We start from the raw sequence: 15921 nt of genomic DNA on the forward strand, positions 1-15921 counted from the left end.
TCAGCGGGTTCACAAGCCAAGGAGCAATGGTTCACGCTAACCTCCATCAACCCTCCACTACCTGGGCTGATCCGTCTGATCCTATCACCGCAACGCCACACTAGCGGTTGATAATCCGGGCTGCATCCAGGGTCAACAGGGTTATCATTGATTCAACGAATCCCCGTTTGTCAACCGACATTGTCCATCATTGCCTGTGAGGATCAAAAGGTCAACATTGGCTGGCTGGATGGAACTCACAGGACCACCACGAGGGTTCGCGAGGGTTCGCAAATGCGAGAGCGGGATCACTTCATGTATCATGCATGAAGAGAGATGATCTCGCAGCAGAAGACCACAAGGAAGGTTCATCGTCACAACGGTTTCTTCTTCATTGGTCATCGCCCGTGTTGCTCCCTTCAAGCTATCATGACCGGTCTGCGTTCTGTAGTGTACTCCCAAGATGTGACACCTGCCATTGACCACTTCTCCAATCACTGCCCGATTCACGACACCCTCCCGATGAGCTAGTGGCTTGTTATGGACTGCTCTGGCTGCGAGTGCAGGAATAGCTTCACAATACTAGGGAACGAGAATGCCATTTGGAAGTCCATATGAGCTGAAACAAGCCTTTCAAGTTCACTTCGTTGCTCAGTTTGAAGACATTGAAAGACGAGATGGGACTAGAGTTACTGGCCATACTTCTTTCGTATTGGACAGCATGAACCCCTCCTCATGAGACACTACCTATTCACTCCTTCTCGTATTATCAAAACAGATCAACATCCTCGTGGTCGCGGTTATCGCCTTGGTCCGAACTCGCTGCAACTCATGTTCACATTCCAACACCATCTTTAACACCACTCATTCGCTGCGGCTGGGCCCGAGACCACCACTCTACCAACCTCAGCCATGGCATTCATCCTTGACCTATCACTCGGAAGAACTGCTTGTCCGAAATCAAGTTTCCCTAACCGTTCTCAAGCACACCATTTCCCCGGTCCTACCTATCCCAACTCCCAGATTCCTCGTCTCGAGACCAACCACAACGATCAACATCAAGGCAGGCCGGCACTCAACTACCCCATGGCCATGAGCCACCCTTGAGCCACAATATGAGCCCCATGATCAACTGATCGTCATCATGATACGATTGCCATTCTCGCTTATCTCCGTCTGCCGCCCTCAACGGCATCGAATTCGATTATCACATTCGCAAGACTTCGCATTGCTTACCTGTCCGAAAGACTCACGTCGTCCAGTCCCACAACTTCCATCGCCACATACCACCCTCCTCATACTGACACTCACTCAGCCTCGCCCCGGTGTAGAGTAGAGGGTCCCAAACAACTGTCATAAGCTCAAGCGCCGAGGATAGTCTCACTTGACACGGGAACTTGTTTCCGCCTCTGCTTCTATCTCATTCAGCCAATAAACATGTCAAGCACGTGTACTGAGACAAGACAAGACAAGACAAGACAAGACAGACTGCCAGGGCTCGACATGGTGCTGTGAGTCTGAGTCTCGGATCATCATGGCGTTGGTGTTCACTACGTTTCTCTACCTCTAGGGGAGGTATGTCTCATATGATGCCCCACTCATACCTACACACCAATACAGAGAGATGTGTCACAGTGCCGAACGGAATATTCGGGCCCCAGTGGGCTGAATTCGTTGATTTGCGAAAATTGCTTCTCCATGGAATGTTTCGGTGGGTGTAATAGCTGAGGTGAGCTTGTTGTGGCCGGAAAGAGCTACCTGGTTGTGGTTTTTATGGATTTTGAGTACCGCTGCCTCACCTACATCACTCATGGAAGTACTCACAATTGAGGGTTGATGGCAGGCAGGACACCAAAGAGTCACTCAGGAATGGAAGAATCGGCTATCCAGCTCTAGACCCGATGTTCACTCGTTATCGCCATCCGCAAGTCCAAGATTGGAGAGAAACAGTGGAAGAAGACTCCTCGTAACTGAGACATTAGGCGTCCAACATTGATGCCGACCAAGGCATAAGACATGTGAAGATGGTGTCAATCAGTCAGGCTACTAGTGTCGACGGCGCTATCTAACCCATCGCATGATGGACGCGCAAGTGAACAGATTGTGGCAACCATGGAAGAACATGGCATCTGTCACCCGGTACCTCTAGGCATTTTGCTCCGCACCGATTGGAAGCCATTAGGTGCTGGTGGCCTCAGCCTACCTGCGTGGCATATAACACCAGACACTACTAGACATACTTCTCGGAGCCTCGCGAAAGCTCTCTTCGGATGAAGACCAGGTCACAGGTCAGGCAGAACACGGGTATAGCGTGGGGGTTTTGTCTTCCGGCGGGAGTTAGCAGGTGTACTGGCTGCTCTTGTCCGGATTTGCTTGGAGTGAGAGGTGGAAGTGGTATTTGTCGTTCCCGACTTTGGTCAAGACAATGTATGAGATACGTCCCGTCCCTCAAGTTCCTTGTAGGCATGACCCTTTGGTACCTTACCTACCTTGGCACTAATTCCACTCGTATGGATGCAAAACTTCTTCCATCTCACCAAACGGTCCGCCTAAAGCTCAGGTAGTTGCATCTCTACCTACCTCTATATGTACCCAAATATACAGCTGTGAGCAAGTGAACGACAGCAATGAGGTCTTTTAAAAATCATGTACTCCTTGACCTCACGGCAAGCATTCCACTCTCTTTGACCGGTTCGATTCAAGTTGTGCCTTCACCGAGCACCAACCCCTCAACCTTCCATCCCAACTTTCGTTCCTTCCACCTCGGTCCCGTGCCGTGTTCGAAACCTATGACTAAAGCACAGCTAATCACTCCCCATACAGCAGTACAATACAAGGGGTAGAGGGTAGATAAGGTATAATACTTCGCCGGCACCTAATCCTATCCCCTGGGACGGATGGCACAGCGGTAGTAGTGTTGCCCCTTTCCCAATCCTTCCTTCCTTTTCCTTCCTTGAGCTTCACGGCTGTAAGGCGTTCGAACCGGGCGGGGGTGAGTCGCTATTGACTCATTTTTTTCTTTTATCTTTTCCTTCCTTTTCATTTTCAAATTGGTATTTCCCTTTTCCTTGCTTCAAGCAGCCGGCCGCGTGTGCGGCTAACAGAGGCTTAATTGATATATATCCCACTGACTCTCTGATATATGCCCCGAGTAGTATAATAACCGACTGACTGGTGAAGTGAGAGTGAAAAGGAGTCGAATCATTAGGTAGAAAGCACAGAAGATAACAACTCACCGTGCACTACATGTGGTCTACCTTACACCACCTGCCTTACTTACATCCCACCAGCCAGCCAGCCTAACCCCTCTTTGAGAAAATCACCTTACACGGCCTGCAAAAGTAGTATAGGAAGGAGTTGGCCAAGTACCCGACACCGTGTTGTGCAACGAGACGTGTATAATTAATTGCAAGTATCTAACCGTTGAAGGCAGATGGATGGGTCACTTGCCTGGTGGGAGGTATAGCATGGAGTTATAGAAGTACCTTAACTTGGGAAGTTCACCTCAGTCAGAGTGAGAAGGAGGTGATGTCGAAGCCAACGAAGTGTACCCGAAATACTGGCAGCCAAGGTAACAAAGGCCACCCAAATTCTGATGTAGGATACCTTACTTGTTGGAGACTTGCGACGAGAGATAAGAACAGTTTGTTTGCAGGAATTGCCTGCCTTGGTCATCAATCTGAAGGCACGTCATTGGATAGGTAGGAGTTTAGAGGTAGGTAGGCACCTAATGTCCGCCCAGCAAAAGTGTTAAATTTCATAATGGGAACGAGCGTCATGATCTTGTTGGTTCGGATGATATCGAACCACAGCACCAGAAGGAACTGAAAGGAGCAAGCACGTAAACATCTCCAAAACAAACGCCAAATGGTATTCCAAATTCAACTAACAAGCAAACCCGTTACACGTTCCACTTCCACTTCCACTTCCACTTCCATGACCCCTTCTCATATACCTCCCAGGCTTTCAGGCCATCATCACCCTAGGCCATCACCCTCGGCTTAACCCTCACCTTAAACCCAACCGGCCTGATCTGGAACCAGCCATCCTGCCTATACTCATACCCCTCATCCGCCACCTCAAAGTCGACCTCATGTATCAGTCTCGCCGTTACAATCTTCAAGAAATTCTTGGCCCACTCCTTGCCGATACACTCCCTCTTGCCATTACCGAACCACTTCTTCACACCCTTGGGCAACCGGTCAAACTCGTCGCCCATCATCCTCTCGGGCTTGAACGCCAGGGGATCCTCAAACACGGCTGGGTCGCGGTTGACGCCCGCTAGGACGATGATGAGCTTTTGGTCGTGGGCGACTTGGTACTTGCCTCCTTGGAGGAGGATGGGGGACTTGTCGGCTTTGTTTTGGCGGGGGATGGGCTCGATGTTGAAGCCTGGTGCGGCGCACGAGAGACGGAGGGTTTCGCGGGTGATGCCTTCGATGTAGGGGAGTTGGGAGAGGTGCTCGTCCTTGAGAGGGCCGGTGCCAATGACGCGGTCGAGTTCTTCGCGGGCTTTGGTGACGACTTCTGGGTTTTGGAGCAGGTAGTAGATGGTGGCGGTTACGGCGCAGGGCGCGGTGGCGGAGCCGATGGGCATGGTGACGATTTCGTCGATGACTTCGGACTCGGAGAGACCCTTTCCGGTTTCGGGGTCTTTGGCGTTCATGAAGGCCCAAAGCATGTCGTGCTTGTCTGTGGGGTTTTCTTGACGGTATTTGAGAGTGTCCGCGCCCCAGGTTCGTAGAGTCTTGATGGCTTTCTTGAACTTGGAGGAGTAGAGGAGCCAGTTGACGAGACCGGGGCGAGTTGGGCGCATGATGGCTTCGGAGACGGCATCTTCCATGCCTTGGATGACGGGATGGCCGCCGGCTTGGATGCAATTGAGTTTTTGGCTGAAGAGGGTGAGGGATGTGGCTTCGAGGTTGACGAGGTTGAGGTCGACGAGAGGCTCGAGGACGTTGTTGTCACCGAGGGATGCCCATTTTTGGATGACCTCGGTTGCGCAGAGGTTGATGTCGTCGGTGTAGCCTGAGACGGCTTGAGGGGTGAGGAGGGGAGCGATGATTCGGTGATGGATTCCCCAGCTTTGTTCGTGGTCGTAGGCTGTGAAGAGGGCATCGTGGACCAAAGCGCGGATCTCGACGATGGGACCGCCTACGTATTTCTGGAAGCGTTGTTCATCGCAGATTTCTTCGGCGAGGGCGGCGCTGGCGACGAAGACGATGGTCTTGCCGAGGATCTTGACCTGGAAGATTTCGCCTGAAGGTGTTAGCTGGTATAACTATCGACGTCTGGACGGTGGGACTTACCATATTTCTCTGCCAATGCCTTGAGGGACCACCATGTGTTGCTAGGTGTGATGTCAAAGACGTTTCCCAGCACTGGGATTCCTGGTGGTCGTGGAATTGGAGTCGACATTGTGGTGATCGGGGTATCTGAGGGTCTCCGGCACTACAGCAATGCAAAAGCTGAAGAGAAGAGAACGGGGACAGAAGCTGAAGAGGTGCAGCCTCCGCCATTATACGTCTTCTCTTGCCGACCACGTCAATCCACCCCGTCCATCATTCCAGTGACACAGGTTTTTCCTGCCTCTTTTCCCTCTTTTCGACCCGCCATTGCGCAAACTCTGAGACATTGTATCCCCTTGTCCTTGTCTCTAAGCCAATCGTGTTCCTCGGAATGATGATAACTCGGAGGGTTCGACGTCGTGTAGCGCAGTGATGTGTTGAAACATGCATCTCGTAGCTCGTAGCTCCAGTCGATTGCTGGTTAGGGTCAGAAAAACATCCAAAGGGCGGGTGATCGACGACATGGCGACCAATGGGAAACTTGTTAGTGTGCATCTGGCGATCGGAATGATTGGGGCTCTGGAGGCGGTCGAAGATGGTGCAGGCCCAAAGCTATCCAGAAAGGGCAAAGCTGAAGAGAATCGTGGAGCTTGGAGATGCAATTGTTGAGAGCTGAAAAGTGGCTGCTGCTGGCGTCTGCTAGCTTCAAAGCTCAACTAGCTCCTAGGCAATGGAGGAACAGCATGGTGTCACCGGTGATGCGGTCGAGGGTAGACGAAGCAAATGAAGGAATGAAGTTGGTAGATTTGGTCCATTGCGGTGCTACCTATGCTGATGCAGTCCCCGTCGTCATTTAGTATCCATGGAGGGGGAAAAGGTGGGAGAAGATCTGACGTTGTATTGACGATTGGAAAGATTGCTGTGGTGACGGAATTTGGAGAAAATACAGCGGAGCAGGCAAGGATCTGAAAAGGCTGGGACGGTCTGTGCTCGACGATGCTAACTGCATAGGCTCGAGTATAATGTGGTGATGTTGGATTCGGCCCCTTCTGAGATGCTGCTTTTCAACCAGTTTTGAATTCAGTCTTCAGGTACCAAGAAACTCATTGCCCTCCAGAGAAAGACGGGGTTTTCATCGTTCATGAAGCTGGCGAGCATTGTCCGCGCCCATGAGTTCGTTCAAGAAAGTTGGTGTTGGAGAACGCACAGACCATCCTTGACCATCAAGGTCCTCCTGTCTGGATGCTGGAAGGGCCATGACACCGGGTCAGCACACCACAAATACCCAACTGCCGTGGCATTAACGTTAACCCTCTGAAACGAAGTGTACAGAGTAAGAATCATTGGCATTGTTTGCTGAATGGTCGCCATTTCCCCGGATCTTCGCTTTCCCCAGAAACGCCAATGAGGTCAATCAGGGGAGCAGCCCAAATGCCAAGACATGGGAAAGACAATGACGTAACTGATAATTGGAGAAAGCATCACCACTTAGAGGTAGCAACACCAACGAAAAACACAGTCCATAACTCGCCGCGTTGAATACTTACCTTCCTGAGTTCCTTCCCAATGGCCCGTCACCGTCCCTGGACATTTGACAAAGACATGGTGCTCCTTCCCAAACACGTGAGGAGTGTTGGTCGTACGAAAAGCTCCGGCCCAATCATTGTAAGCCATTTACATATGAATGACGATTGTAGCTTCTCAGTTCGTGTACTATCGAGACAACTTGCGCCGAAAGTGCATCATGGAGCTGTCATGAACTCATTATGCAGTCCTTTGCAGTCGGTCTGGCCATGCAGTGACAGCAGTTGACACTTGATACCGAGGGAATATAAACAACCACCTTCCCTCGAGTCCCACAGTTGAACCATCCCAACGACAACACCACCACCAAGAAGCTCGTCACCATCACGAAACCCACCAACATGTATCGCCTCGCTACCCACACCGGCTTTAGACAGGTCCCCAGAAGCATCGCCAACAGCGCTGTCCGCCCTGCCCTGGCAACCCCACGCTTCGTCCAGCCCATCGACGTCCGCGCCATCTCCAGCTCCTCCGGCTCCTCCGGCGTCAGGGTCTCAGACCGCATCAAGCACGACCACGCTGAGCTCGAGCAGCAGTACAAGAACATCATCGCTGCCAAGGATGACGACACCAAAGTTCGATGGCAGAACCAGTTCATCTGGGAGCTTGCCCGCCACTCCATCGCCGAGGAGATTGTCGTCTACCCTGCCTTCGAGAAGTTTGTTCCCAACGGCTTGCAGATGGCCGAAAAGGACCGTGCCGAGCATCAGAGGGTACGCCTCCACCCCGTTCTTCCTCATATGTTACCGGCACCGGCTAATTTCTTCCCAAAAACAGGTCAAGAACCTCCTTTACGAGTTCCAGAAGATGACTCCCTCATCTCCCGACTTCCGCCCCACCCTCGACAAGCTCTGGGATAATCTCTCCCAGCACATCAAGGAGGAAGAACGCGAGGATTTGCCCGCTCTCGAGCAGCATATTGACGAGGCCTACTCGGGCAAGCTGGCCTCCAGCTTCAGCACCACCAAGCACTTTGTGCCTACACAGAGCCACCCCAGCGCTCCTAACAAGCCTCCCTATGAAACCGCGGCTGGTATGCTGGCCACCCCGTTGGACAAGTTGATGGATATGTTCAAGAAGTTCCCCAAGGAGGATATGAAGGCTTAAACCGCTGATGAGGTGGAAGAATGGGAGAATAACAAGCAGGATCTGTGCACTGCACTTGTATGAATAATGATAATGATGTGATGAATTGAAGAAACATACAAACAATGGATTGGGTGCCTGGGAGCAATAAATAAGGTATGAATGAAAGGTTTACTCACTGTATTCGGCATCTAGAAGTCGCAGTTTTGCCCCCGGCGGCCCCATCCGGGGAGGGACCTCGCTTCGCTCGAGACGATCACAGCCAATGTTCGCACCGATTACGGACATAAAGAAGTAAATTCACACACTATCAAGATACCAACCCGAACATCAACCACTTTCTAGAACGGATACGCCCTGCACTCATCCTCTCTACTCAGATCTAGCCCCCGTTCCACCTGCTCCTGATGCTTCTTATCCAAAAACTCCAACAACACCTCTCCGTACCTCTCCTTCCCCTTATACTTGGCCACATCATCCCCCCAACTCCTCACCGCACTCGCCAGCCTTCCCGGTACATAATCCTCCTCAGCAATCGCCTTGATCGGCTCAAAGTACGTCCTAATCGTAAAGCACACCGCCCCCGTCTTCGGCAGTCTCCTCAACGTCTGCCTCTCACTCCTAAAATAATGGTGGTCAATAGCCCTATTCTTCTCCGCCGTCGACCAGCTCGTCTCCGTATCATCCTCCGACCCAATACTCCACGACCAAGCCAGCGAGTCGTCCACCTGAATAAAGTAATTGTTCCTCCCCACCATCTGCTCCGGCCGCAGCCTCCGAAAGAGGTTATACATGCCCTTGTGCAGCTTCTCCTTGTACTGCGGCACGTCCCCCGAAGTGTGCAGTTCCGCCAGCGACATGCCGAATTTGTCCGTCAGGCGCCAGAAACCTGGCAATAACACCGCGCCGGCGAGGAGGTAGTACTGGTCGTCTGGCCGTTCCACCATCAAGGCAAGATCATCTTGGATTAAACGGGCGGCGATCTCCATCACTTTGCGACCCTCTTCTACCGCCTTCTCGCCTGTGCCAGTTAACCCAGAAATATCATCAAACGATTCCCCAGACCAGAGGTTATCGATCCCCCCCTTTTCCGTCCGGCGAAACAAACTCGGATACCGCTCCGGTAAATACTCGACCAACTCTTGCAGAAGTTCCACAGCCGCCTCCGCAGCCTCAGGCGCAACCATGATAACTTTATCCCCCCTCTCCGCAATCCTGGCTGCTTTATCCGAGTGGTACTTGGGGTACTGGTTATCCAGCTCGATCCAGTTTTCCGGCTGCACGGTGCGCAGGCCCATGGTGGTGTGGTAGACGGGGCCGTAGCGGAAGGGGCGGTAGGGGAGCGCTTTGGTTTCTGTGAGGGACCAGTCGGGGTAGGGAGGCGGGGTGGGGAAGACGTAAGAGGAGGGAGGCCATTTACCCGGTTCGCGGCGGTCTTTGAGGACTTGTTGTTTTTCTGTGGAGGTGGTGGTGGGCTTGGAAGAAAGGGAAAGGTGTTTTTGTCGTTGTTTTTGTTTCTGGTAGCGGTTGTTGATGAGGTAGAGCAAGATGGAGGGGAAAAGGAAGGCGATGAGGTAGAGGTTTTGTTGCGGGGTTGGACGGTACGAGTGCAGAGTGTCGAGGAGTTGGTTGAGTTTGGATGTGTCGGTTCCGGACCCTGAAGGGGCGGTTGTGTGGTTGGTGATTATCGAGTCCATGTTCGGTGTTTGTTGATGTGATCAAAACCTCTGATATCACAGCTTACACCAAGTAAGTGCTTATAACGGGAGATGGGGGGCACAAGTCTTATATCACAGCATGCACATGATGCAAGTTCCCTCTTTGCACGACCAATCCCTATCTTATCAGCGAACTTGTACGACCAACACGGAAACAGAATTGCATCACTTGCATTCGAAGTCGAGTCCCGTCCTTCCTTGGTTGGGGTGTTGTTCTTGTAAGACGATCGAGGCCTTATCAGCTTATCACGCCGACGTCGGGACTTTGTTTCCTTTTTGGGAACGCCCATGATCTCCCCGCACTCTGCGCCATCCTTATCGCCAATCATGGTGAGTGACATGTAGAACGGTATCAGATCTTCTGGGATAAGAGGTAGTCTAGGTATTCCTTCGAGAGAAGCTAGGCCCCCTCTCCAGAAGGGACCGCCGGACGAAACGGTGGCGGTTTTATCATCAGATCTTCGGCGATGAGATGCCGTTAGAAGTCTAGATGTGAAATGGAGGCAAAATCAAAGGGAAATGATTACCTTTGATGATCTACTTTCTTGTATTGCTGCTATAAGATAATTATGGACTATTGATTAAGTAGGTAAACCCGTGTATTTTGTCTTCCCTTGTCCTGATGCTCTTAACGCTGTGCTCTAACAATGCCAATGTAATCGAAACAAACGCTTCTTTTTGCTTTCATGTTGCCGTTTCCCCTTCCTACACGCTCTGGTACGTTCTCCCTTTCAGAGATGTACACCTTTATCCCCCATCAATCGTGTAGCCACACATTATAGAGGTTATCGATGTCATCCTCATCCTCCTCCATCACCGTGCCTTCATCTATCATATCCTCATCGGAAGAGGTATCCAAAAACATTCAGTCCAAAGGGGATCGGGCAATTCGCCCCATGAGGTGTTTAGCTTTTCGTGTCCCAGTCTCCATCATCATGTGGGTGATATGGTAGGCTACTGTCTCGGACCAGATGAAACAAACAAGTCGACGTAAATTCCCACCCATAAAGAATACCATCATGACATTGACAGTATCGATAACGTAATCAGTTACTTTCTGACTTTTGTCCTATAATGCCGTTGAAGCTGCCGCTCGTCGAGGCTCCGTTCTTAAACTCGTTTACTGCAGGGCCGGATCCGGACGAAGGACCGGGAATGATACCGCCCTTCTTATCCTCCTCTCCGCTAGTAGGTATCGTCATAATCCTCGCCAACGTCCATTTTACGGGCCGCACGCTCAGGCTCATTGACAGTAGGGGGATGCTGGGCTGGAGGATGATCAGGGGGCGACAAAGACATTCTGTCCAAAGCGGTTCTTGCCTCTTCTTCCACAGGGGAAGAAGCAGCGGTATTACTGACGTTCTCCTTCGACACCCCCGTGAATGCCTGCGCTTCGGACACGCCCGGTGGTTGACCTTGAGTTGCCATAATATAGGCATCCATATCAAACCATCTGTCCAAATAGTTTCTTGCCTCTTCCGCAGGGGTAGCAGTACCGACGTTCTCCTACGACGCCCCCGTGGCTGCCTGCGCTTCGGGTACGCCCGGTTGCTGACCTTGGGTTCCTGTCATAGGGACATCCGAGGAATGCGAGGATGTTGTTGGCGCGGGTTCGGGCACGCCCGGTTGTTGACCTTGAGTTCCCGTCATAGGGACATCCGAGGTTGTTGTTGGCGCGGGTTTGGGCACGCCCGGTTGTTGACCTTGAGTTTCTATCACAGGGGCATCCTGTTGCTGACCTTGACTTTCCATCATAGGGGCATCCGCGCCCGGTTGCTGACCCTGAGTATCCATCATAGTGGCATCCGCGCCCGGTTGCTGACCCTGAGTATCCGTCACAGGGGCGTCGGCGCCCGGTTGCTGACCCTGAGTATCCGTCACAGGGGCGTCGGCGCCCGGTTGCTGACCTTGGGTTCCCGTCATAGGGACATCCGAATGATCCGAGGATGTTGTTGGCGCGGGTTCGGGCACGCCCGGTTGTTGACCTTGAGTTTCTATCACAGGGGCATCCTGTTGCTGACCTTGACTTTCCATCATAGGGGCATCCGCGCCCAGTTGCTGACCCTGAGTATCCATCATAGTGGCATCCGCGCCCGGTTGCTGACCCTGAGTATCCATCATAGTGGCCCATTGGCGACTCCATTGATTCCTGCCTGCTTGGCTACTCCCCACGCTCCCCTTTGTGACCTTGGGGGCATCCGCGCCCGGTCGCTGACCTTGAGTTGACATCAAAGTGGCATCCATGTCCGCCATAGGGTCCTCCGAGAATGTTGTTGGCTTGGGCATTTCCTCTTGCTTTGTCATAATCCACTTCCTGGCCCACTTCGCATCCTCCAACCACTCTCTCCTCGCCCACTCCCTCCATACTGGTCTGTTAACCATCGTCTGGCCCTGGTCGTGATGCCCTCCCTGAACCTCCGACGCTGTGCTCCCGCTCCCGTTCCCAGAGGTATTGGTAGTCACCCCTGCCATCTCCTCCAACTCGGCTATTACCTCCTTGATCACTGCCTCCGCCCAACCCTTGGTGAACCAGCACTCACGCTCCGTCTCCTTCATGACGCAGCAATAATATCCTAGCAAAGCCAACGCGATCGGGTTCCGTCCCCCTGGCGGTGGCAATGTGGAAGAGCTGGAGGCGGAAGTGGATGGCTGTGGTGCATGTTGTTGTGGAGGCACATTCGACTTTTGCAACAACCTCATAAAGTCATCAGTCATGTTGATCGGCCAAACCGCAATGATTGATTGCTCAGGTGTTTTGGACTTGGTCAATGCAAATTGAATAGAATCCTCCATGGCTGTGATCTCGCTTAGGATAGTTTGGTTTTCCTTTGGGAGGTTGCTCGGCCGTGGGGTATCCTCAAGTTTTGTAGGGGGAAGAAAGACTCCAGGACGCCTGGATGTAATACTCGCAACACGCTGGTACAGTCCCTTGAGCTGCATCAGCAGTCTTTCCATGTTAGGGTGATCTTCCCCACTGGGTTCAGCATTGAACAGCCCGCCCACAGGGCCCTCGCGGAGGAGGGCTTCCTGGGCACCAACGATACCACCGATACCTTTGACCACGCGAAAAACACCTAGCAACTCGTCGATCAGAGGGCATTTTGTTACTCCTTGTGCGATGTCGTCGGCCGGATTGAAAAACGGCCCCTTGTCCGCTAAATCTCCAATGAACAACAGCGAACTGGAAGCGAAAACGGCATGGCAGTTTTCCGGCGTGACGCCCTCCTTGCGCAGGACTTCCCTCATTCCTGTTACCGCCAAGTTGAAATGTTTACTGCCGTCGGTAGCCCACTTCTTCCTTTTTTCTTCATCCTGTTCCGTATACGCTAGGTAGAAAGCAGCAGTGGACAGGAGGTTGTGCATCAAAAATGGGTGTGAAAAGGCTAGCTTGGGCACTTCGATCTTCCAGATGTGTTCGTGTACTCCTCGTGTTAAAGTTCCGTAAGTGATGTCGACGTAGTGGTCAAAGAGTTCGAAGTCCGGAGCCGCAAAGACCTGGGAGGCGAGATCCGAGTCGGAGGGGGAGTCGAGAAACCTGAATTTGGGATTTGTGAGAGCTTGGGTAAGGTAGGGGAAGGGATCGTCGGGAGTATTTCTCTTGGATGGTTCAGTTGACATGGGACTCGGCCGCAAGGGGTAGGGATGGCGGGAGCGAGATTGAGGGGTTGGGGATTGAGAAGCGCCGGCTGAGAGGTGGGAACTGGTTCCTGGGAAGTTATTTGGAAGGGGCAATTGCCATGCAGGGCTTGTGGGTGAGTATAAACCGGCTGGGGAGGGGCCAGTGACCTCGACCGATGGAGGAGTTGGGTATGGAGGGTTGGTGAGCGATTGGATAGCCATGGGGGTGTGACGGTTGGCTGTAGGGAGGGCGTTGAAGTTTGTCTCGTCATGAGATGCTGAAGCGGAAGAGTGGCGGCTGTCTTGATTGCTCATATGTATCCCGGATCCGAAAGCCTGATGGAATCCTGCTGGGGACTTTGAGTAAGCGCTGGAGGCTGGGGTGAAAGGGTTGCCAGCGCTGCCGGTTTGTGGAAGAAAGGAGCCGGGGCCAGAGGCGGGAGCGGTGCCGGGTATGGGGAGGATAGTTCGACCGCAGCCGGACCCGGGGCCAGACCCAGATCCATAGGCGGGAGCGGTGCCGGATATTGGGAGGAAATTTTGACCGGAGCCAGGCCCGGAGCCAGAGGCGGGACCGGTGCCGGATGGGCCGATAGGATTGCTAGCGCTGCCGGTTATTGGGCGGAAAGGATTAAGGGGGCCGGATATAGGGCCGGATATAGGGCGGAATCCGGGGCCAGAAGTGGGGCCGGTGTTGAATGGGGCAATAAGACTAGAGGTGCCGCCGCTGCCGGTTGTTGGAATAGTGCCGGGCCCGGAGCCGGAGCCGGAGCCGGAGCCGGCCCGCCAGGACGTAGAGCCGGTTGAGTTTGGCCCGGCTGTAGAGCCGCTAGCTCCCGTTTCTCCCGCCATTACCAAACTACATAGGACGCCGTGACGTTGGCACGCCTTACAAGGTTTATTCTCGTCACACTAGGTGAGGGGAATGTCAGTATCATGCACACGTGAAAGAAAAGGACAACTGGGGTAATAATGTATACTTTGACTCGGCGTTGTTTACATCTCAAGCAGCCGGTACGAGACTTGGTGTATCCCAGACGCGGCCCACGGTGACGAGCTCCCAGACGCCCTGGCATTGGTACCTCTACCTATCGAACTGTCCCAAAGCGGTAGGTGAAACACGGTGTAATTCGTATTCGGACAGGGTATGACGACGGTCTGTAATCGTCTCGTATCTGTCGTCCAGCAGATCGGTATCGTTCTGCCCGTGCGAACCTCTCGGATCGATTCCTCTCGTCGGTAAGGAACGTATTGTCGTTACGCCGTTCTGTCGTAACCTATTGCGGTCTGGCTTGATGTCCGAGTGGTGTCAGGGTGGTGTCTGGGTGTCCGGGATGTCCTGCTAAGAGTGGTGGCCGTAGGTGAGCATGTGTCGAAAAACCTGAAAGAAAGCGAAAGCGAAAGCGAGATGGAGAAAGGAGGTGAGCGACGAACTGAACTGCGTGGAGGTGGGAACGTGGGACGTGCGTCGTTCGTGTCGCGGTGTTTGAACCACTGAAAAGAGGATCCGAATGCGAGGGGTTGGGGCTGCTATCTCACACTGTGTCTGTATATAAGTAGAGGTATGTTTCAGTACCCTCTTGAGTAACTAATCTCTCCGTCAGAACCTGCCCGGGAAGTTGTTGTTATAGTTACCTGTAGCGAAGGATATGAGAACTTGGGGTGTGCCCAGTTCAAAAGATGCTCGAAAGATGCTCAAACCAAAAGACCAAAGTCAATGATTGTAGTGATTGTAGTGACGGACGGGAATCGACAAGATTGCTTCAATGTGGCCTCAAGCTGGCCAAGAACATGAAGAACGAGTCCGACCTGGAAAATTGGAAGATGATCGCAAGGGTCAGATAGGTAAATATATAATAGCTTGAGATGTAATGAGTCCGATCGTAGGTAGGCAGAGGCACCTTCTGTCCTCATGTTCCTGCTTGCTCAGCCTCTGAGCCTGATGTTCCTGTCGCGACATGGAGTGCATTCTCATCAGTCTCCCTTTCTCGTCCGTGATGCCTCCCCGTCTATTCAGCCCGAGCCAAGTGCATGTCAGTTATCTGTGTGCTGATATCCACATGGAGCCTACAAGCCTCCTTCCAGTTGGCGAGGGGCACTCTTTCTTTTTGTCGTCAATGGAGGCCTTGTAAAGTACGGTAACATACGTGGTAACAATGACCCTATTGCTCTGTAACAACCTGGAAACCATTGACTGCCCCAAAACTGCCCGGGGAGAACATTATATCTTGAGATCCGAAAAGGGAGACCAAATGTGTGAATACAAGGAAAACTGTTTAGCCAGGTGTGTCGAGGATGGGCCACCCACTTCCACACAAAGGGTTCATGATTTCGATGCTGCAGGTACTAACAAGTTTTACTGGTGCAGTGGTACCAACGGTCATGCATTTAAACATCATGCACTGTGCCCCCACCTCCCCGCCTCGTGGAACGCAACCACCCGTCAATTTTCCCCAATTCACCTTCCACATTCTTCCAATCTGTTTCTTTCCTCCCTCTCATACGTTCCTTCCTCGGATCCGGACATATCGATGCCCGTTTGCCAAGGCACCTGCCGTTAGCACAGTTTCCGTCCGAGTTCGTCCGTTGTCAATGCCTGGAGGTTCCGGGCGGCGGAGCACTGGACGGGCCCGGACAGTACCCGAACG

At 52.6% G+C, this 15921-nt stretch overlaps 4 protein-coding genes across 4 annotated transcripts; 1 reads left to right on the plus strand and 3 right to left on the minus strand.

Moving 5' to 3' along the window:
* Positions 1–3722: 3722 nt before the first annotated feature.
* B0H65DRAFT_246078 (cytochrome P450) lies at positions 3723–5554 on the minus strand. The gene is made up of 2 exons (XM_062822399.1): positions 5289–5554; positions 3723–5238 (listed from the first exon to the last, which is right to left on the minus strand). The coding sequence occupies exons 1-2, from the start codon at positions 5395–5397 to the stop codon at positions 3962–3964; spliced, it is 1386 nt and encodes a 461-aa protein (XP_062681133.1). The 5' UTR covers positions 5398–5554; the 3' UTR covers positions 3723–3961.
* A 1138-nt stretch (positions 5555–6692) lies between these two features.
* B0H65DRAFT_471002 (hemerythrin HHE cation binding domain-containing protein) lies at positions 6693–8104 on the plus strand. The gene is made up of 2 exons (XM_062827070.1): positions 6693–7564; positions 7629–8104. The coding sequence occupies exons 1-2, from the start codon at positions 7193–7195 to the stop codon at positions 7956–7958; spliced, it is 702 nt and encodes a 233-aa protein (XP_062681134.1). The 5' UTR covers positions 6693–7192; the 3' UTR covers positions 7959–8104.
* A 114-nt stretch (positions 8105–8218) lies between these two features.
* Positions 8219–9847, minus strand: B0H65DRAFT_471004 (uncharacterized protein). Its single transcript, XM_062827071.1, has one exon. It carries the CDS (start codon positions 9632–9634, stop codon positions 8279–8281), a length of 1356 nt encoding a protein of 451 aa, XP_062681135.1. The 5' UTR covers positions 9635–9847; the 3' UTR covers positions 8219–8278.
* Positions 9848–10884: 1037 nt separating this feature from the next.
* Positions 10885–14439, minus strand: B0H65DRAFT_246266 (uncharacterized protein). Its single transcript, XM_062822401.1, has 2 exons — positions 14254–14439; positions 10885–14185 (listed from the first exon to the last, which is right to left on the minus strand). The coding sequence occupies exons 1-2, from the start codon at positions 14347–14349 to the stop codon at positions 11162–11164; spliced, it is 3120 nt and encodes a 1039-aa protein (XP_062681136.1). The 5' UTR covers positions 14350–14439; the 3' UTR covers positions 10885–11161.
* Between the last annotated feature and the right edge of the window lie 1482 nt (positions 14440–15921).

The sequence above is a fragment of the Neurospora tetraspora genome (genome assembly GCF_033439725.1).
Source record: "Neurospora tetraspora strain CBS 560.94 chromosome Unknown B0H65scaffold_5, whole genome shotgun sequence".
Taxonomy (NCBI): domain Eukaryota; kingdom Fungi; phylum Ascomycota; class Sordariomycetes; order Sordariales; family Sordariaceae; genus Neurospora; species Neurospora tetraspora.

What these genes read in the sequence shown, in the direction of transcription:
- B0H65DRAFT_246078 (XM_062822399.1), bottom strand. Translation starts at nt 5,397, where the DNA reads ATGTCGACTCCAATTCCACGACCACCAGGAATCCCAGTGCTGGGAAAC. An exon ending in GGCATTGGCAGAGAAATATG is followed by an intron (nt 5,239 to 5,288) that starts GTAAGTCCCACC and finishes TAACACCTTCAG; the next exon opens with GCGAAATCTTCCAGGTCAAG.
- B0H65DRAFT_471002 (XM_062827070.1), top strand. Translation starts at nt 7,193, where the DNA reads ATGTATCGCCTCGCTACCCACACCGGCTTTAGACAGGTCCCCAGAAGC. An exon ending in ACCGTGCCGAGCATCAGAGG is followed by an intron (nt 7,565 to 7,628) that starts GTACGCCTCCAC and finishes TCCCAAAAACAG; the next exon opens with GTCAAGAACCTCCTTTACGA.
- B0H65DRAFT_471004 (XM_062827071.1), bottom strand. Translation starts at nt 9,634, where the DNA reads ATGGACTCGATAATCACCAACCACACAACCGCCCCTTCAGGGTCCGGA.
- B0H65DRAFT_246266 (XM_062822401.1), bottom strand. Translation starts at nt 14,349, where the DNA reads ATGCCAGGGCGTCTGGGAGCTCGTCACCGTGGGCCGCGTCTGGGATAC. An exon ending in GTAAACAACGCCGAGTCAAA is followed by an intron (nt 14,186 to 14,253) that starts GTATACATTATT and finishes CCCCTCACCTAG; the next exon opens with TGTGACGAGAATAAACCTTG.